Source organism: Chenopodium album, chromosome 10, assembly GCF_948465745.1.
Source record: "Chenopodium album chromosome 10, dcCheAlbu1.1, whole genome shotgun sequence".
In the NCBI taxonomy this organism is placed as follows: Eukaryota; Viridiplantae; Streptophyta; class Magnoliopsida; order Caryophyllales; family Amaranthaceae; genus Chenopodium; species Chenopodium album.
The window spans coordinates 56,181,501-56,202,822 of NC_137843.1; the positions used below are offsets into that span (position 1 = coordinate 56,181,501).

The following is a 21,322-nucleotide window of genomic DNA, read 5'->3' on the forward strand; positions in this document are numbered from 1 at the left end:
CTGTTTTAATCCTCATAGATGAAGCATCAATGGTTATTGGAACGCCTCCAACTATGGCCTTTACTTGTTGATGGAGAGACGAAGGGACGGCCTTTAAATCATGAAGCCAAGGGCGTCCTAATAGCAAGTTAAAAGATGCTTTGATATCTACTACTTGAAATGTAGTAGCATGTTCAATTGCGCCTGCCGTTACATTCATAGTGATCGTCCCTAATGCTTGACGACGTGAATTATCATAGGCTCTTATTCCTTGGGTTGACGGGGATAAATCCTCATCTCTTATTCCTAACATTCTTGCGGTTCTAAGTGGGCACACATTAATTGCTGAACCGTTATCCACAAGAGTCATAGGGACATTCATTCTTTTGCATATGACTGTGAGGTTTAGAGCTTTATTGTGTTTGTCACCTTTCGGTGGTAGATCTTTATCTGAAAAAGTGACCAAATTAATTGGACTTGGGAGATCGCTCGTGAGGAAGTTTACAAGTCCTCAGGAGTGGTGTCCGAATTTATGCCTACCTTAGCCAGTGCATCCATGACTGCGACTCTATGTCCTCGAGATGTGGCTAAAAGTTTCCATACATTCATTTCTACTTTAGTCTTTTTTAGCTGTTTGACAACATCGTTGTCTTCTATAATAGGCACGGGAATTTGCTGAATAGAAGGTATGGGTTGTGTTGAAATGGGAGGTTGTATTCTCCCGGACCTAGTGAGGACATCTATGGGTGAGTCCTCCTCGTCCCAAATGTCACTTACTGGGTATATTGTTGATAGAGGAGTTTCTTCAATGTCTTTAAGGTAAACATCCTCATCGTCACTGTCCCATACTCCATTAATCATGGCATCTTGTGGAAGTTGAACTAACTTTTTCTCATCAATCAAACGTTGAACCAAGTCCTTAAACTTGAAGCATTGCTCTATTGTATGTCCTCCTGATTGATGATATGCACAATAATATTTGTCTGTCCTTTTCAGCGATTCAAATGGTCTTGGCTCGAGAGGTTGGATTTTTCCATTCTCGAAGAGCATCTTGAATATATTTGTGTATGATGTCCCAATTGGAGTATATTTCCTATTGTTCTTTTTGGGAGTGTCAATTACTTGGAGAGAAAATGGTTTCTTTTGCTTAAGTGGAGGTTTATTTTTAAGCAACTCATTTTTCTCTTTTATGGCCTCGAAGGTTTGTGAGATTAATTCTTTCAATTCTGAAAGTATTAATGTCAATGCCAATACTTCTTGCTTAGTTGCGGGTTCCTGACCGGAGAATTCGAGAGCATCTTCGAAGATTTCTTCTTCAATGGTCTCGATAGGTTCTATGAGACTAGATGGATCCTCTTGGTTTTCTTCGTCGGAAATAGCCAAAGAATCCGATAGCGGTGCAGTATTGATACTTGGCTTCTTACTTGCAGGAGGTAATGGGAGCTTGTTACTATCAATCAAATCTTGAATGGCTTCCTTTAATCTCCAACAATTCTCTGTAGGATGACCCCTACCTTGGTGATATTTGCAATGTGCATTTGGGTTCCAGCTAGCCGTTCTCCTTTCAACAGGTGGGTCCCCAAATGGTCCAATAGGAGTTATAAGACCTTTTGCATGTAAGCGATCAAATGCGGTGTCATAACTCATACCAATAGGAGTATAATTCTTCCTAAATGGTTTCTTTTGTCCTTGATTATTATTCATTGCCAATACTTCATTAAGAGGAAAAGTGCTAACATTATTTGAGTGGGTAGATTTGGATGAAGAAGGATTGTCGTTCTTCTTATTTTTCCAGCCACTACTCGAGTTGTTATTAGCAATTTTCTGTTTAGCAAGGTCATCTTCAATGTTAATTCCAATGTCATATACCGCTTTGAAAGTATTTAAGTTGCTTTGATATTTGAGATGCTTAGAATATTTTTCTTGGAGGTTTTTAATGAACATCCTGACGGATTCCTTTTCACTGGGCACTTCAACCATTTTTGCAGTGGTTTCCCTCCATTTATTGAAGAAGGAGGTAAAACCCTCGTTTTCTTTTTGTTTCAGCATTTCTAATTCTCTATGATCGGTTTCAACTTGTATATTGCATTTATATCTTTCAATGAAAGTGCTCACAATAGATTCCCAACTAGAGGTCTTTTCTTTATCAAGTGAAAAGTACCACTGTTGACATACAGCTTCTAAGGATAGTGAAATACAGAATGAAATGCCTTTCTATCTATCCCCTTAATACCCATTACAGTTTCAAAAGCTCTTAAATGAAAATAGGGGTTATCCATAGCCTTGAACTTAGGGATGTCATTGGGATTGAACTTTTGTGGAAGAAGGTCCTTATCCACCGAGACCCCTTGGGAGCTAATCTCTTGAAATCTAAAGTCGCTGGACAATTTGCCCAAGCTTTCCTGGATTAGGTCCATTTGTTTTTGTTTTTCAGGATTACTTATTTGCAGCGATATGTTTTGTAGCATTTCAGCCAAGTTAGCTACCTGTCCCTTGACTTCATTAAGTTCTTCTTGACTAGCCATTGCCTTCTTAGCTTTCCTTTTCCTACCGACTGGTTTGTCGAAAAGTAAAACTTGAACAAAAGTGTTGTCTTTGATTAAACGCCCTTCCTTTCTTGACCACGCGCTGTAATTTAAACCATATTTGTTTTAATATTTGACTCTAATTGACTTGACTTTATGTTTAAAAGACTTAAAAGAAAAAAAAGTGAAAAAATGGGGTATATATTTTAAGGGAATTTAAAAATTGGAGGATTAATATCCGACTTACCCCCCTAAAAAAATGACGGAAAACACGCATTCAAGACTCTCTAGACATGGTCATAATGTGACAAACATGTTATGTGTGTGCTTTATGTGTATGTGAGTGACATGCTTTGACTACTAGTGTATGACCATGGGACTTTAAGTGCCTAAGCTCAATTAAAGACTTAAACATGGTTTGAACCATTAACAAACTGATTAATCCGATTAGTAGACTGTTAATTAGACTCGTCGTGATGACTCGAGCAAAAGAACTGGACTGTCGCTAAAACAACAGGACTGTCGCTACGGTTTAGAGCCTGTCGCCAGGCGACAGACACTAGACTGCAGCGCCACAGTCCAAATTCCTGCGCCATTGCTGGAACATTAATCTGGACTGTTTCCAGTAATTTTACTCTAAATGGACATGCCTAAAGTCGTACTAAGTCGAATTGATTAAATTATTAGCCTTTAATTAATTCAAAATTAATTAATTAGACAAAGTCCTTTTAGTCATTAGTCAATTTATTTAGTCTTAATCACAGGTCAAACAAACGGTTAGCACATATATAATAAATTCAAGCAAGGGTGCACAAGTAGTTCACATAGTCACAAGATGAGTTTGCAACCTAACCATGGCTCTAGTTCTCTAAAGTTCGAGGATATGGGTTAAGTCAAAAAGGTCCATGGTTAAGAATCCATATGCATTGCACACAAGCCTACCGGGAGGGTTGGAGCGAATGGACAGGATTCCGCGAGTGCGAGATGAAATCGGACTCGACTCCATGGTTTGGTGGATTCACAAACATTACACGTACCCAAATCTGAACTTTGCACATGATAGTGGGATATTCCATTGGGCAGGTGAAGCAGGAACCCCCAGAGGGTTATATCCATATGTAGAACACATATGGGTTCAGAAAAGTGAGAAAATGACTCAATCAATAAGCAAAATCGAGCCAACAACACTAGAAATGGTCAAAGCAAGAAGACAGACCCCTGGCTCGGTATTGGAAGAACTTGGCGCCAGACTACAAGGACTGTCGCCGCAAAAAAGCTTCTGTCGCCAAGCGACAGAACTGTCGCCAGGCGACAGAAACTTTTTACGGGCGACAAGCCCTGTTTTCTAGACGCTAGTTCCTACATGCCTTGGCAAGTTTCTGTGTTCTTCGAATTTTCCAGATTTCATATTATCTTTTCGATTCTAGTCATGAAAGATATTTCCCAAATTTCCTACGTGTAAAATTCCTATGGATTGACTCATGGGGTGCTCCCATGAGGACCTTTTAATGCATATGACAATAATGTTAATCAAATCACGCACATGAAATACTTAGAATTTTTCGAGTCTCGTCCGCTCATTCTAAATAATTGCCAAAATTAAATAAATTTCAGGAATATAAATAGAAATCCTCCCCAGCGGAGTCGCCAAAAACTGTAGGGAATATTTCAAGCATTACGATAACCCCAAACTTGAACCCCACTGTGATCATACACTAAAGTACGGTGGCGTTCCAAAGGGAAAGACAAAGAGCAAAAAGAGTCGCCAACAAGTTTTAGGAATTTGTAAACCCAAAAGACAATCCAAAAGGACCATCAACTACTCCATAAGGTCTTGAACCAAATAGGGTCCGGGGATGAGGGTACGAATCCAATCTACAAAAGAAAGGACCCGCCCTATAAAATAGGCCTCTACTTTGTTCTACTCGTATTCATGTGCGCTTTTCGAATAACATACAAACATTATATTAAACCTACCCTGTTTATCTATGTTGGTTGAATATTAATGCACAAATAATACTATTATTGGCGATCACTTGAGTTAAAATCACATTAGCCTAAACCAAATTAATAATTATCTTATTAAGCGTGATTTCAAGTACAAATTCCCTTTAAACCTGCATAAAAGGCGTGATCAAGCAATAACAATAAAATATAATCAAGCAACATAATGATATATAATATATAATAACGATAATAGCATGATAAGGCATAATAAAGCTCAATAATAATAGCAAGATCCTAGGCATGATACTAACAAGGTTAATAACGAATCCTAGCATGTCACTAAACAATAAAGATCAAAGCTTTAAACCTAACATGGTACTAACATGATAATAGAAAGAGTAGGCATCCTAAACATGATACTAGAAAGCACAAAATAACATCCTAACATGATACTAGGAATATTAAACAATAATAAGCATGCTTTCTACATTGAAAGAGAGTAATAAGATTACATACTTTGAAGCCTCGTACCTCTTTCTAATAACAAAATACACGAGTTAGTAAACTTCAATGAAAATAATAAAGAACAATTAAAGAATTAAATTGAAATCAAATTAAATAAAGTTTAGACTAGTTTTGGACCAAACCCTCAGAAATTATCAACCTTTCACGTCTAGGGCGAAGGCAACTTCGAACTTGGCTAAGAGACTCTAATTCTTGTGAATGCGGAATATTGTATGTAAAAAGGTTGGTTTAGAAATAGAAAGAAAGAAAGAAATTAAGCTATATTTCTTAGAGAGAGAATAGAGAAAGAGTTGATGATTGTGAATGAATTCTGAAAACAGGGATTCGGACGCTATTTATAATGAAAATAATCCGGAAAAACATAGAATTTGATAAGGAATAAAACTCCACGCTGTCGCCAGGAATTAACTCTGTCGCGACGCGACAATGTCTGTCGCGCGGCGACAGACTTGTCGTTTGGCGACAGCCTGTATTAGCGCATTTTTCTTCACGCGGAATCCGATCTTTAATCAACTTGATGTACAGAATCCGTACAGAAGATAAAATACATATTTTTAAGATAACAAAACAATATTTTATTCCAAATAAAAATCTTTTAAAGATAATTAATTATTAAATCTAACAATATTAGAATTAAAAGAAACTTTCCAGAAACTTCTAGAAAACTATAATTAATCCTAATAATTTTAGGAATAACAATTAATATTGGGCCCAGTTTAGTATTTTGGCCATAACTTCCTCAATATTCATCGAAATCGGGCTTATAATATATCATTGGAAAGGTCTCTTCGAGCCCCATCCAACTACACCATTATTGGACCCTTATCATGGACCAAAATAAACTGAAATGGACGTTTTCAAATAAATAAGGTCGTTTTCAAAAACAGAGAGAGAAGAATTTAATTAAAACTAAACCGCAACATTTGACTTTCGAATCACTTTCACCTAATTCGATTATGTTTTGACGCAAAAGGTATTCATCACTGGGTTTGGTTTTGGGGAGACACAAATGGGTGTCTACACTGGTATTTTGCGGCCCTTGTTTATTTTGTTAGTCTTATTTGAAACTAGTTTTGTGTCTCGTGCAATTCCCGGCTTGTTTATTGAATTTTAAAATAAAATTTTAATCTATAAGTTAGGAATTGATGTTCTTTTGTGACGATTTGCTATCTAGTAGACATGTAATGATTAATAATAATGTTGGTGGAAATGTTCGATTAAATTTAATACATTTAAAAAAACAAAAAAAATTAGTAAAAAATAATAAAATAAAATAAATGTTCAAAGCGCATTGGGTTGACCCGAACCCAAAACTTTGAGCAAGGGGTAAACATTTCTTGACTTGTAACCTGAAGTAACCCTAATCCGAGATGACTCATGACCCGACTGTAATTGACAGGTCTACATAGTAATAAAATTCTATTGGATTGTGAAATACATTATTTTAACTGATTTGTATATATTATAAATGTATGTTTTATGCTTTAAACTACTTCCTTCGCTAAAAAAATATATTATGATATAAAAAATAATTTTTTATGATAATTTTTGAAAATTATAATCTAATAATTTTTTTGAAAAAAATTATAATTCAATTTGCACATCTGAAATATTGATATTTAGGGCGTGTTCGGCGCTAGCTTTTAGTAGTTTGACTTGGTCAAACCAGTACTTAACAAAAAATGTGAGTGTTTGGCAAAATAGTGGTTATAGGGTAGGTTTTAGTTGTGGAGGTAGCTTTTATGAAAAGTTAGAAAGATTAGCTTTTGAAATTAGAGGTAGCTTTTGAGGTAACTGTTGAAAATTTAATCTATAGTTTTAAAAATAAAATATTGATTTTTATATGTAACAGCTAGTCAACCGCTACTTTACTGAACACTCATATTTAAATTATTTATCTTCATAGCTAACAGCTTGTTGACAGCTAACAACTACCTACACAGCTAACAGCTACCTTCACAGCTATATTTTGCCGAACACGCCCTTAATCGAAAATAAAACTCTAAACTAATACTTTTATCCTAAAATTCTATCCAAATAGAATTCTAAACTAACTTTTTTATCTTAAGAAATCTATTTAAATCTATCCAATGCGCCGCGACACTTGGTGAAAAGTTGGAATGCCAAGTGTCACTGCCTCGTGATCTGGCTAAAAGTTTAGCTTTATATATATATTAGTTATATGATAATATCTTTAGATTCCAAAAAAATAAATAAATAAATAAACAATTCAATCAATATGATTATTAGACTTAGGGTCTATTCTGATTTACTGAACTGAACTGAATTGGTTATGAGAAAAGGAAATTAAATTAAGAACTACTGAAATTAAGTCAAAGAGAACATACCCTTAGAGGATCCTTAATTAGCAATTTGTGTAATGATTGGTCTTTACGACCTAGTGGTTTCTAGGAGATCTGGAGTGCTCTTTATCATGATTTGTAAGTTATCAGCTTATAGTTCGATAAAAGTAGTAAAAGTATATAAAAAAAATTGTCTTTTATTTCATGAGTACGTTTGAACTATATTTAATATAACTTTGAGATATCTTAGTCCCTTCGTTTTAGAATGAACGCAACATCTTACTTATTCACTCACTTCAATTTAAATAAGAGCATAACTTGCCTAATTTGACCTATTTTAATAAGTGACCTATGCAAAATTGTTCTTCAACTCAACTTATTTCATAGTTACAACTATGTTTTTGTGATATGTTCCAAAAGCAATCTAAAATTCTTGTTGGAACTCCCATCAGGGGCAACAGCTTTTCCAACCAAGTGTTTAAGGCTTTTGATATTTGCCCTCATTTTCTTCCCTTCATCACTCGACAAAATTCGATCCAAACTCTTCAAAATTCCTTCCTTTGTAAAAGTCTCTCCTTCAACTTGTAGTCCAACCTCCCAAACGGCCTCTACTAGTCGTCCATTCAACTTATGATCACCGAAGAAGGGCCTCCCGATCATCGGAACCTCTGCAGCTATACTCTCGGTCATGGAATTGTAACCAAAGTGGGTGATGAACACCCCTATTGCATCATGTGCCAGGACTTCTATTTGGGGTACCCAAGAGACCACCATGCCATTTTCTCTGCTTTTCTCTAGAAAATCGTTTGGAAAATGTACCTGTAATAATTTTGGTCACGTAAAAAGGTTCAATGCAACATATTTATTTGTCCAAAGTTGTAAATGATTAATGTCGTATCTATTATATGACCAATTATAACAACTAAACATACACAAAAAGAATAAAAAAACGAGGGGTTGGAAGATTGGTGAGATCTTCTACATACCTCCAGCACCCATGATCGGGGTTTGATCCTTCTACCCCCGACCATGGGTGCAGAAAGTAATCCTCGATCGAAAATTTATAAGTAGCATACATACCTTTAGGTGATCCTTGATTGACCATAAAAACTTGACCCCACTAGCTTGAAGAGCCTGAGCCAGAGCAAAAAGCTCATTTGGTGTTGGTGTAGCAGCAGAACCAAAACTCGCATAAACAACAGAATTAGGCTTTTGTTTGTCAAGCCAACCTAAACAATTATAATTGTCTGCTATTTTTTGTGGTGCAATTACTAAGTTTAGTGGACCAATTAAAAAAGTCTTTGAGAATTTAGACTTTAAATCATTTGTAACAACAGGGTCCAATTCTTCACAAGAGCTAATGCAAACTGCACTTGCATTAGGTAAAACTTGACTCATTTTATGTAGCATTTGAGCAAATGTTGAATCAAGATTTCCTGTTGCAATTCCATCTGGTATGGCTTTCACCCTGATCTTGGATAGTCCTGGTATAAAATCCAGTGTTTCGTCTTCTTTTGCTTCGACGCCTAATTCATTGATCCAACAATAGAAAAATTATACAAGTACTACGTAACATGTTCGACTTCATTAGAAGTCTTGGGTGGTCGAGTTTAGTTTAAAAAAACACACAAACATTAAACTTGGTTTTATGAGGAATATAATAGAAGTTTTAGAATTATTTTTTTTTACGTAATAGGTAGTACTCTCTTTATTTCTTATTGTTTTGAACCATTTAACCTAAAAAGTTCTTATAAAAGTGTCAACAATTTTATCTATTTGCTCATTCAATAGATTTTTGCTTGTTCTACAGATGTACATTGTTTGAAATTGATTCCATCAATCAAAACTCTCATTCAATTACTTTATTTTGTTTCTAGTGTAATTTAATTAATTATTGCCATAAATGTAGGCATGTTGCAAGTAGCTGTTTTCTACTTTTCTTGTGGGACTAGATTGATCGAGTACCTCTTATATGGATCGAGCATCACTTATACACTTCCCCCTAAGATTATCACAAGTACTCTGATAGATATTATATTTAGGATAATATTTGTCGCAGATTAGGATACATTAAATGTATATTTTGTATGTTTATCATATCTAGGATTCCTAAAGTAATTAGGCCTAGCGTTGTAAACTCTATATATTTGATCAATGGTACACACTCCAGATTGAGGAGTTTTCCCGAAATCTAACATGGTATCACAGCTTAGGTTTTAGATCTCAAATTTTTTATTTTTTTCCAATTTTTTGGTTTTTTTAGTTTTATTGGGACCTAGCCTTCATCACTTTCCGCATTATTTTTTTTCCCTTGTTTTGTTCTCTGTGATTTCGGTTCCATCTTTATTCCTTTTAGATTGTTTTTGGTTCACTTCCATATTGAGTTATCATGGCAAAGGATGATGTGTCTACTCTTCCACCTCCTCCGCCTCCCCCTACGTCAGAGTTTCATCCCGCTTTAGCAGTAAACAATATCAAGAATGCCATACCCCTTGTTCTTGACTATGAGAAAGTTCAATACTCCAATTGGGTGGAGTTATTTGAGAATCATGCTTGTGCGTATAATGTGTTAGATCACATAGACTCGACTGTTTCACGACCGACGGATGTTTCGGATGCCTTGTGGAAACGATTAGATGCAATTGTTAAACAGTGGATATACGGCACAATCTCAACCGATCTTCTCAACACGATTTTGGCTCCAAAATCAACTGCTCAGAACCTTTGGGATCGCATTAAAGAAATTTTTCAAGATAATAAAAACACTAGGGCCGTGTATCTTGAAAATCAATTTAATTTGCTTCATATTAGCAATTTTCTAATGTCACTGCCTATTGTCAACAACTTAAGAGTATAGCCGATCAGTTAGCAAATATTGATCAACCGATTTCGGAGCAAAAGATGGTGATTCGCCTTGTTTCCGGCCTCACAAACTCTGACTTTGACACAGTGGCGACGATGATTCAGCAAACCGACCCTTTGCCATCTTTCAATTCTGCCAGGTCGAGGCTTCTTCTTGAGGAATCCCGTCGAACCAACGACCAGGGCCAATCGGCACAGTCGTCCTTTGTCGCTCAGCAGGAAGCCGCACCTTCCTCTAGCTATGGTCAACAGCAGCAGCCGGCCAATCAAGGTGGTCGTGGCTCCGGTGGCCGCGGACGTGGGGGCAGAACAGGTGTAAAAAGTGGTGGGGGAAAAGGTCGTGGAAAAGGGCGAGGAAACACATCCAATAAAACGCCCAATAATAATTCCCAACAGCAACAAGGCCCAACTCAACAACATCAGTGGCCCACACCACAATTCTGGCCCGGATTTCAAGCCCATCAGTGGCAACCACAATGACCTGGATCATGGGCCACTCCACCATGCCCATATCCAACAACCCCTGGCCCAATTGGGCAACCCTTGAGGCATCCAACCACTAATGGGCCTTCAACAACTTCTGGCCCACCTCAGCAAGCATACATGGCCAGTCCAACTCCATATGGACAACTTTACACTCCCACGGAGCTAGGTTCGGCCTATTCATCCATGACTTTGGCTAGTCCGGACAACGGATGGTATATGGATTCGGGTGCTACATCTCATATGACTCATAACTCAGGTACTCTCATGCCCCTATTTAATTTAAGCACTAATAATAATATTTTAGTTGGCAACGGACACCGCATTCCTATTACGGGTTATGGTCATACTACCCTCCCTAATAATAAATTAATCCTTCGTGATGTTCTCTTAGCCCCTCAAATCATTAAAAACTTAATTTCAGTTCGCAAATTCACATCTGATAATAATGTTTCTATTGATTTTGACCCTTATGGCTTTTCTGTGAAGGACCTTCGAACCGGGAGGATAGTAACGAGATGCAATAGTGAGGGAGACCTTTATCCAGTCACCACCACTCCACCATCATCATGCCTTGCCTCTCCACTTATGGTCACTACCCCAACCACTTGGCATAGTCGCTTGGGTCACACTGGAGCTAGTTCTTTTAATTTTTTAAGGAGCAATAATTTAATTCATTGTAATAAGGAGTCAACCTCCAACTTTTGCAATTCTTGTCAATTAGGAAAACATGTTAGACAACCCTTTTATGATTCTACTAGTCATACTACTTGTGCTTTTGATATTATTCATACCGATTTGTGGACTTCCCCAATTCGCAGTGTTAATGGTCATAAATATTATTTAGTTCTCATTGATGATTTTACTCACTTTGTTTGGACTATTCCCATTGCTTATAAATCTCAAGCTTTTTCCACTTTTGTTAATTTTTGTAAATATGTCCAAACTCAATTTGAACGGCCCGTTAAAGCCTTTCAAAGTGACCATGGCCGGGAATTTGACAATGATCCTTTCAAAAAGCAATGCTTAGATATTGGAATGGTCTTTAGGTTCTCTTGCCCTCACACTTCTTCACAAAATGGAAAAGCTGAACGTATGATTAGAACCATCAATAATGTCAAACGCACACTTCTTTTTCATGCCTCCCTTCCACCAAACTTTTGGGTTTATGCTCTGGAGACTGCTACTTATCTCATAAACATCTTACCAACCAAAGCTCTCAAAAACATAACTCCAACTCAAGCGTTGTTTAAAAAACAACCATCATATGATCATTTACGGGTGTTTGGGTGCCTTTGTTTTCCTAATTTGTCCTCTACCGCTCCAAATAAATTGGCTCCTCGCTCCGCTCCATGTGTCTTCTTAGGTTACCCTTCGAATCACCGTGGCTATAGATGTATGTCTAGATCTCTCATCAAATAAAATTATTTTGTCAAGGCATGTAACTTTTGATGAGCATACCAAACTTGGGTAATTTTCTACTTAGGGATTATGACTTTTTGGGGTATGATGACGCTTCTCCACTTCTTACACACATGTTGATGCGCCATTCTCACCAGCCCAATACTCAAGCCCATCAACCAACCCCACAAACTCCTCTACCACACGCAAGCCCACAAACTCCCAACAACCCACAAAACTCACGCATCCCACCAAACTCACGTAGCCCACCTTTTTCGATTTCCCCTGCAATACAGAATACTTCGCAAGCGGGCTGCGGCTCGCCACCTACACCCACTGCTGCCACATACACTCCACCACCTCAGCGTGGTATCCCACCAATTAAACCCACTCGGCCTCCACCACCCTCACCTCGTGTCACCCGTAGCCAGCGAGGCATATTTAAGCCAAACCCGAAATACAGTCAAACTTCCTTGATCACTTCGGGTCCTCCTCTTCACAAATCCCCAATTCCAAAATCTTATAAAAAGGCCTTAAATGACCCAAATTGGAATGCGGCGATGAATGATGAGTACAGTGCTTTAATTAAAACGGGGACTTGGGAGCTGGTACCTAGGCCTACGGGGGTGAATATTGTTAATTGTATGTGGCTTTTTAAGCATAAATACAAGTCTAATGGTGACCTCGAGAGGCACAAAGCTCGTCTTGTTTGTGATGGCAGGTCGCAGGAAATTGGTGTGGATTGTGATGAGACATTCAGTCCGGTAGTTAAACCGGCCACTATTCGTACTGTTCTTAGCTTAGCTTTGGCTAAAAAGTGGTCGATACATCAACTAGATGTCAAAAATGCCTTTTTACATGGTGATTTACAGGAAACTGTATATATGCATCAACCCCCGGGTTTTATTGATCGGAGAGCTCCTACTCATGTTTGCCGGCTCCAAAAGGCTCTATATGGTTTGAAACAAGCTCCCAGAGCTTGGTATCAGCGTTTTGCAAATTTTCTGATCAAATTGGGTTTTGTCATTGCTAAGAGTGACACCTCACTTTTCACTTTCCGGCAGGGTGATGATATGGCATATTTGCTCTTATATGTTGATGATATTATTTTAGCTACCTCATCTGACAGGTTGCGTACGGGAATTATTTCTCAGTTGCAAACTGAGTTCCCCATGACTGACTTGGGTCCTTTGAGTTATTTTTTGGGGATTGCGGTGACCCGCAAACCTTCTTATATGCTACTTTCACAGGAAAAGTATGCACAGGAGATTTTAGAGCGTGCAGGTATGGCCTCTTGTAAGCCTGCAGCCACTCCAGTTGACACTAAGTCCAAACTTAGTGCAGATGCAGGACCACCTTTTCGGGATCCTACTTTGTATCGCAGTTTAGCAGGTGCTCTTCAGTATCTCACATTCACCAGACCAGATATTTCTTATGCGGTATAACAGGTGTGTCTTTTTATGCATGATCCCCGGGAACCTCATTATGAGGCATTGAAACGCATTCTGCGTTATGTTCAGGGTACCATTGATCACGGCTTACATTTATATCCTACTGTTTCTCATCGACTGATTACTTACACTGACGCTGACTGGGGAGGTTGTCCCGATACCCGGCGTTCTACTTCGGGCTATTGTTGTTTCCTTGGGGACAACCTCGTGTCTTGGTCATCTAAGCGTCAACATACTTTGTCTAAGTCGAGTGCAGAAGCAGAATATCGGGGCGTCGCAAATGTTGTCTCTGAGGCGTGTTGGCTTCGTAATCTTTTACTTGAGTTACATTGTCCTCTACGGCAGGCTACTATAGTTTATTGTGATAATGTCAGTGCTATCTACCTCTCTGGCAACCCGGTACAACACCAACGCACCAAACATGTGGAGATGGATATTCATTTTGTTCGAGAAAAGGTTGCTTTGGGAGAAGTACGGGTTCTCCATGTTCCTACTAGATATCAGTTCGCGGACATTTTCACTAAAGGCCTACCACGAGAATTATTTCTGGAATTTAGGTTCAGTCTTAGCGTACGACCTCCTCCCGCTACGACTGCGGGGGTGTGATAGATATTATATTTAGGATAATATTTGTCGCAGATTAGGATACATTAAATGTATATTTTGTATGTTTATCATATCTAGGATTCCTAAAGTAATTAGGCCTAGCGTTGTAAACTCTATATATTTGATCAATGGTACACACTCCAGATTGAGGAGTTTTCCCGAAATCTAACATACTCATTATTTTTCACAAGAAGGTGTTGGTTCACTTATAAGTTTCTTACCTCTGATCATAAAGATTTACGGTTCGAATCCTGCCAAGTGAGCATTGGGAGTAGAGTCTTCTTTACTCTTCCCTCTACTTCAAGTATCTGACTAGTAAATACTATACCAAAAAACCAATATTGTAAAAATTGTGATATGACCAGAATCCTCCCTACTAATGCTATGTTTAACTTCACTAAAACTCTGTATCAAGACTTTATTTATTACGAGTCAGACTAACAAACAAAAAATACAAATTCATATCAAATAAAATAAATAATACCCCATAAAAAATTAAAATAGTTAAAAAGAAAAAAAATTATGATTTCTATATTTGACAGGTTATTAGTTTTAAGAGTTACAATAAGTGGTATACCTGGTAGCTCTGTGCCTATTGTAGCTGTCATATGTAAAAGTCAAACCATAAAATTGTTACCTTGAATGCCAAACCTCTCCCTAATAAAATCAGTCTAAAGATGAAGAGAAAGAGAATGCTCCCCAGCAACCCAACAAGACACCCAAGGAACATCAACATCCTTAGCCAAATCACCTAAAAACCACAAGAACGCATCTCCCATGACGCAACTGACTTTAAAACCGATATCGTCCTCTGCTTCCTCCAAAACCTTTGTCTATGCACCCGGCCTCGCCGACTCCTTAAGGAAAAGGTCAATTTCCTCCAAGTGATTTCCGCTAAAAACATACCCTTCAGGCTTACCATCCCAAACTTGATAGGCCTTGATGTTAGGGTATTCGGCATCGGTTTTCGAGCCATTCGGAAAAAGAGAGGTGATTGTGTTGGGTGTGCTAATGAAGGAGAAATGCACCTTGTTTTGCGGTGCTTAGGATGCTAATTGCCTTGTTGTGTTTAGGAGAGGAGTGCCATGGCTGCCATATGGGAAGGCAAATACAGCTATGTGATTGTGATTGTGATTGTGATTCTGATTGTTCATGGTTTTTGTTTTTTTTGGAATTTTGGCTGTTTATATCTTTGTCCAGGACAGTATATAAATAGGGTGGATCAAGTAGTTGGTAGATGTTCTTTAAAAATTATAAATACTCCGTAGTTGACATTTTGACCGTTAAGGAGTTTTCCAATTAGTGTCTCATAATTCTCCACGTAAACTTTTTTTTTTTTTTTTTTTTTAAACATTCCACGTAAACTATTTAGATACTAAAGGTAAAAAAAATCTTCTTGAGGTGGAGTCCCTCGACTAGGGTTTAGTAAGTCCTTACTTAGGGTTCGTAGTGAGAGTTTTTCCTAGTGCATTCGATCAATTGACAACCCCTTTCTATAATTCTTTTCACGATTTCTGCGATTATGGAGTCAAATTTGATCAAGGAATTCGAAAAATTTCAATTAACAGAGGATGAAGGTGCTGTTTTTGGAGGATGCGCAGGGGATGAAACTGATGAAATCGCAAAAAACCAATTGAAACTGACTCTGATTGGGAAGCTCTGGACAGTCAAGCCTTTTAACTCTGAGGCCATGAAACGAACTTTATTGAATGTTTGGAGACTGAAGGATGGTGTTGCTATTAGAATGGTTGAATCGAATTTATTTGTTTTTCAGTTTTTCTGTATGGATGATAAGGACAGAGTTCTTGAAGGTTGTCCTTGGTTCTTTGATGATAAGTTACTAGTACTGAAGGAATTAATCGGTGAAGAACAACCCTCAGAAGTCCTTTTTACCCATTGCCCGATGTGGATTCGCTTGAGAGATGTCCCTTTTAACAGGCGTAATGCCACTGTGATGAAGGAGATAGGGGAGGTCCTTGGAGGATTTATTGAGCTTGATGACGCTGACCCCTTAGGATGGGGGAAATTCATGAGAATTAAGGTGAATTTGGACATAAACAAACCGATGAGGGGAGGAATGTTCATTACTACTGGTGCAGCTTCCTCGAAGTGGGTTGATTTTCAATATGAGAGGTTGGCTGAATTCTGCTTCTTCTGTGGAAAGCTTGACCATACAGAGCGTGAGTGCCTTGCAAAAGAGGACAGTGTTAACTCATCTGCTGAGGTAGTTTACCAATACGGCCCATGTTTAAAAGCTTCGCCCGCCAAACGAACTAAAACCTTGGGGATTGATCGTGAGAAAGAGAAGAAGTGGCTGAGTTCTCTGTCATCTAAGAGCTCTACCCGTACGATGTGCTATAATGATCCTACCACAATTAAATTGGGACCACCAGGGGCTGCTCGAAAATTGCTCTTTGCTCCGCCCTCGAAAGAACCTGACTGCTTGAACATGAAACGTAAGGAGGTGAGCCTTGTTGCTGTGACTGATCCCAAAACATCTAAGGTGGTTCTTCGGCCTAAAATCTTGACTAATAAGAACGAGACTGTTAAGAACGGTGGAGACGTGCAGAATTTGGAGCAACATTCGCATACTTCTAGGGAAGGGCAGAATATTACTAATGAGAATCCCTTGGCACCCCTGGTTTCGAGAAGCAACATCTGTTAACTATTCAGCAATTTTCTGCCAATGCTGAAGCTTCTGTCATCAGTTCTCCCTCTCTTGAAAATCAGAATAACAATGGAGTTGCATTTGAGAATACAGGAACAACAGAGAAGCTCACGAAGTCTGGGGCCCCAAAGAGATCTTGGAGACGTATTGACAGAGATATTGACAGCTCTATGGAAGAACATTCTTCTCTGGTAGGGAAGAGAAAGCTTACTGGAAATTCTGGTGAAGTGGATTTAGAGGAAACATCTTTTGGGAAGCGAAGCAAATTGAACCCTGAGATGGACCTTTCTTCTACTAGTCCGGCGGAGGTTGACATGGTTCAACCCCGCCCTTTACAATGAGTACCCTCTGCTGGAACTGTCGGGGGATGGGCAAACCCCGGGCAGTTTCGAATTTCAGGAGGTTGTGTACCTCTTTTGCCCCGGAGATCGTATTTGTTTCGGAAACTAAATTAAATAAAACAATAGCGGAAGATTTGAAGAGGAGAGTTGGGTTCACAAACTCTTTTGGTGTTAGTAGCATTGGTCGTTCGGGTGGTCTATGTGTGTACTGGAATGAGGCTATTACATCCTTCAAGATCAGTTCTTATTCGAATAACCATATTTGTGGTGATGTTGCTAGTCCCATTACTGGCAATTGGAGATTTGTTGGCATATATGGGTGGACGGAGGCTGGGAATAAACATAAAACTTGGGACCTCATTCGTCATCTTTGTGAAATTAATAATGTTCCGACACTCTTTGGAGGTGACTTCAACGAGATCTTGAGCTATGAAGAGAGGGAGGGCACTTCGGATTGTGAATGCCCAGCTATGTCCGGGTTTAGAGATTTGTTACAAGACTGTAATTTGCACGATGTTGGCTATGTTGGTCAGTGGTATACCTGGGAGAGGGGCTTGACGGTTCAGACCCGAGTTCGGGAGCACCTTGATCGTTTTATTGGTAATATGGCTTGGTTTGATAAATTTCCCAACACCCCAGCGCAGCACTTACTAAGGTACAAGTCCGATCATAATCCAATCCTTCTAGAACTCCGAACTCAACGCAAGAAGAAAAGAAAGAAAAAGAAAAGGGAGTTCAGATTCGAAACTGGATGGTTGCTAGACTCAGAATGTGAGAATGTGGTCCGCAATTGCTGGAGTTTAACCACGGGCGAAGGTATGACTATGAGGTTGGGCTCAATGGCTGCGTCCCTTTCGAGTTGGGGAAGAGGCAAGTTTGATGATCTGGGTAAGAAAATTACAGATGCCGAGAAACTCTTCAAGGAAGCTCAAGGAGAAGGAGTGACAGAGGGGTCAGTGCAGGAATGTATGAGGCTGGAAAAGGAGTTAGATGAGCTTCATGATCGACAGGAGGCATATTGGTTTATTCGGTCAAGATCCTCAGAGGTGAAGGATGGTGATAGAAATACCTCTTACTTCCATCACAAAGCATCGCAGAGAAAGGCAAAAAATACAATCAAAGGTCTTAAATATGAGAACGGGGTTCGACAGGAAGATGACGAGGTTATTGAGCAGATTGTGGAGAACTTCTACAAGAATCTTTTTACTTCTGATGAGCCCACCGAGAGTGCTAAAAAGAAGGTTCTTGAAGCTATTGATCCTGTCATTGCAAATGAAGCTAATGAGGAGCTCCTCAAACCGTTCACAAAGGATGAGATCTATGCTGCTCTCTCTCAAATGCAACCTTGCAAAGCGCCGGGGCCGGATGGTATACATGCTATTTTTTATCAAAAATTCTGGCATATTATTGGTGATGATGTTGCTCGTTTTGTATGTGATATTTTGCATGGTTTAATTTCCCCGAGTTGTGTTAATGGTACTAATGTGGTGTTGATCCCAAAAGTAAAGGATCCGGAATTAATCTATGAATTCCGTCCTATTGCGTTGTGTAATGTGCTCTACAAGATGGTTTCTAAAGCTATTGTTATGCGGCTAAAAAATTTTCTCCCTGGTTTGGTTTCGGAAAATCAGAGTGCGCTTGTTCCAGGGAGACTTATTACAGACAATGCTTTAATAGCTCTGGAAATTTTTCACACAATGAAGAAAAGGAGTAGAAGTAGAAAAGGTACCATTGGCCTTAAGCTGGATATGAGTAAGGCTTATGACCGGGTTGAATGGTCTTTCCTGAGAGATCTTTTGAGCAGATTTGGGTTTGCCGAGAACTGGGTTCGATTGATTATGTCTCTAGTCACAACTGTCTCTTACTCCTTTATTATTAATGGCCAAGTATGTGGTCATGTCACTCCGACTAGAGGTTTGAGACAGGGAGATCCTTTATCTCCGTATCTTTTTATTTTGGTGGCGGATGCTTTCTCTGGTCTTCTCCATAAAGCCGTAATGAACAATGTGATTCATGGAGCGAAGGCCAGTAGGGGGGTCCGAGTATCTCTCATCTCCTCTTTGCTGATGACAGTTTGCTTTTTGCAAGAGCCAACCGACAGGAATGCTCACAGATTGTTGAAATTCTCAACACATACGAAGCAGCTTCCGGACAGAAAATTAATTATGAGAAATCGGAGGTCTCTTTTAGCAAAGGCGTGTGTGTGTCGAAGCAAGAGGAACTTGTTGAGTTACTGGGAATGAAAAAGGTGGAGAATCATGTGAAGTATTTGGGGATTCCGACGATCATTGGAAGGTCGAAGAGGGTAATCTTTAATGCTCTTAAAGATAGATTATGGAAAAAGCTGAAAGGGTGGAAGGAGAAATTGTTGTCGAGAGCCGGGAAGGAGGTGATAATTAAATCGGTCATTCAAGCTATTCCGACCTATTTAATGGGTGTTTATAAGCTTCCAAGTTCTGTTATTGATGACATTCGAGCTATGACAGCAAAATTCTGGTGGGGGAGTTCGGACCGGAAAAAGTGTGTTCACTGGATCAAATGGGATGTTCTATGTTCCCCTAAATGTCTGGGGGGGAATGGGTTTTCGTGATATGGGGGTTTTCAACTTAGCGCTCCTCGGGAAGCAAGCTTGGAGACTCTTCAAGCATCCATCATCCTTGTTTGGCAGAGTCATGGCAAAGAAATACTATCCGAATTCAGATTTTTTGGAGTCCTTTCTTGGTCAATCAGGGAGTTATTCTTGGTCCAGTATCTGGTGTTCGAAATCTATCTTGAGAGATGGTTTGATTTGGAAGGTTGGTGATGGAGAAAATATCAAGGTGTGGGGAGAACCTTGGGTTGCTGATGAGCAGGGCAGTCACATCACTTCGAATGTAATTCCAGAAATTACCAAGGTGCGGGATTTAATTAATCAAGACTCGAAGGAGTGGAGGTATGATTTTATCTTGGACAATTTTAATACTCGTGACATGAAGTGCATCCTAGCTATCCCACTTAGCATTCGTTGCCCGAAGGATGAAATGATTTGGGCGTTTTCGAACAGTGGAGAATACACTGTTAAAACCGCTTACTTTCTGGGTAAGGGTTGCGATCTTGATGCGGTTCATGAGGCATGGGTTACAATTTGGAACCTTGATGCTATCCCTAAGGTTCGCCATTTTATGTGGAGAGCTTGTACAGGAACGCTCGCTGTTAAAGACTATCTTAACTATCGGCATATGACTGAGGATAAGAATTGCCCATGGTGCCCGAGTGAACCTGAAACTTTGCAGCATGCTCTGTTTGGATGCTACGCTGTAAGGGATATTTGGAGGGAAGTAGATTGCGAGCAGCTAGTGTGGAATGGGGAAGGTTCTTTTGCAGACTTAGTGGTGGATTGGAAGAGCAATTCGAGCAGCAAGTGCAACCTGGGTGCTGTTTTACTTTGGCAAATTTGGAGTAGGAGGAATGAGAAGGTTTTCAATGGAGTGGAGGTTGATCACCACACTGTAATTGAGCGCTCCAAACGGCTTGTGGCTGACACTTTTCTATACACAGAAAAGGTCTATGGGGGTACTCGCAGGCCACCAGTTCACAACAGCCCCAAGACATGAAAAGCCCCTCCTCACGGGTTTATAAAAATCAACTGCGATGCTTCATTGAGTGATGCTGGGTGGGCAGGAGCAGGTGCTGTAGCGAGAGACTCTACTGGAGCAATTATCTTCTCAGCTACTAGAAGGGTGCGAAGTTACTGGGATCCTATCGTGGCTGAAGGGAAGGCACTATTGATGGCAGCAAGGCTTGCTCATAGATTTGGCCTCAAGAGAGTGATTTTCGAATCTGACAACCTCACCATTGTCTCTAAACTCTCGAAGGCATCCATCTTCTTGACTGAGCTTGATTCTTTACTTGAGGATATTTTCTCTTTTACTGCTTGCTTTGATGTTGTTATTTGGTCTCATGTAAAACGGGATGGCAATCATGTTGCGCATCACCTAGCTAAGTTAGTCCCTTTTGGGGTAGAGCAAGTTTGGGTGAACCATTGCCAGTCTGAGATTAGCCCTTATGTATTGTCGGATTCTCTGCTTATTAATTAATTGAAGGCTCCGTTTGTTTCAAAAAAAAATTTAGATACTAAAGGTCTAAAGCCATGTTTAATTCTACTTTTTTTTTTAAGAAAATATGGGGGATTGTTTTGGGAATGCCCTACGGCACTGTGAGTGTTAGCCAGCAGCTAAGTAAGCTACTACCC

General features: G+C 39.3%; 1 protein-coding gene across 1 annotated transcript; it reads right to left on the bottom strand.

Annotated features, from left to right (window-relative positions):
* Positions 1 to 7,600: 7,600 nt before the first annotated feature.
* Positions 7,601 to 14,746, bottom strand: LOC145564230 (anthocyanidin 3-O-glucosyltransferase 7-like). The gene is made up of 3 exons (XM_081624557.1): positions 14,720 to 14,746; positions 8,360 to 8,805; positions 7,601 to 8,098 (listed from the first exon to the last, which is right to left on the bottom strand). The coding sequence occupies exons 2-3, from the start codon at positions 8,687 to 8,689 to the stop codon at positions 7,673 to 7,675; spliced, it is 756 nt and encodes a 251-aa protein (XP_081480683.1). The 5' UTR covers positions 8,690 to 8,805; positions 14,720 to 14,746; the 3' UTR covers positions 7,601 to 7,672.
* Between the last annotated feature and the right edge of the window lie 6,576 nt (positions 14,747 to 21,322).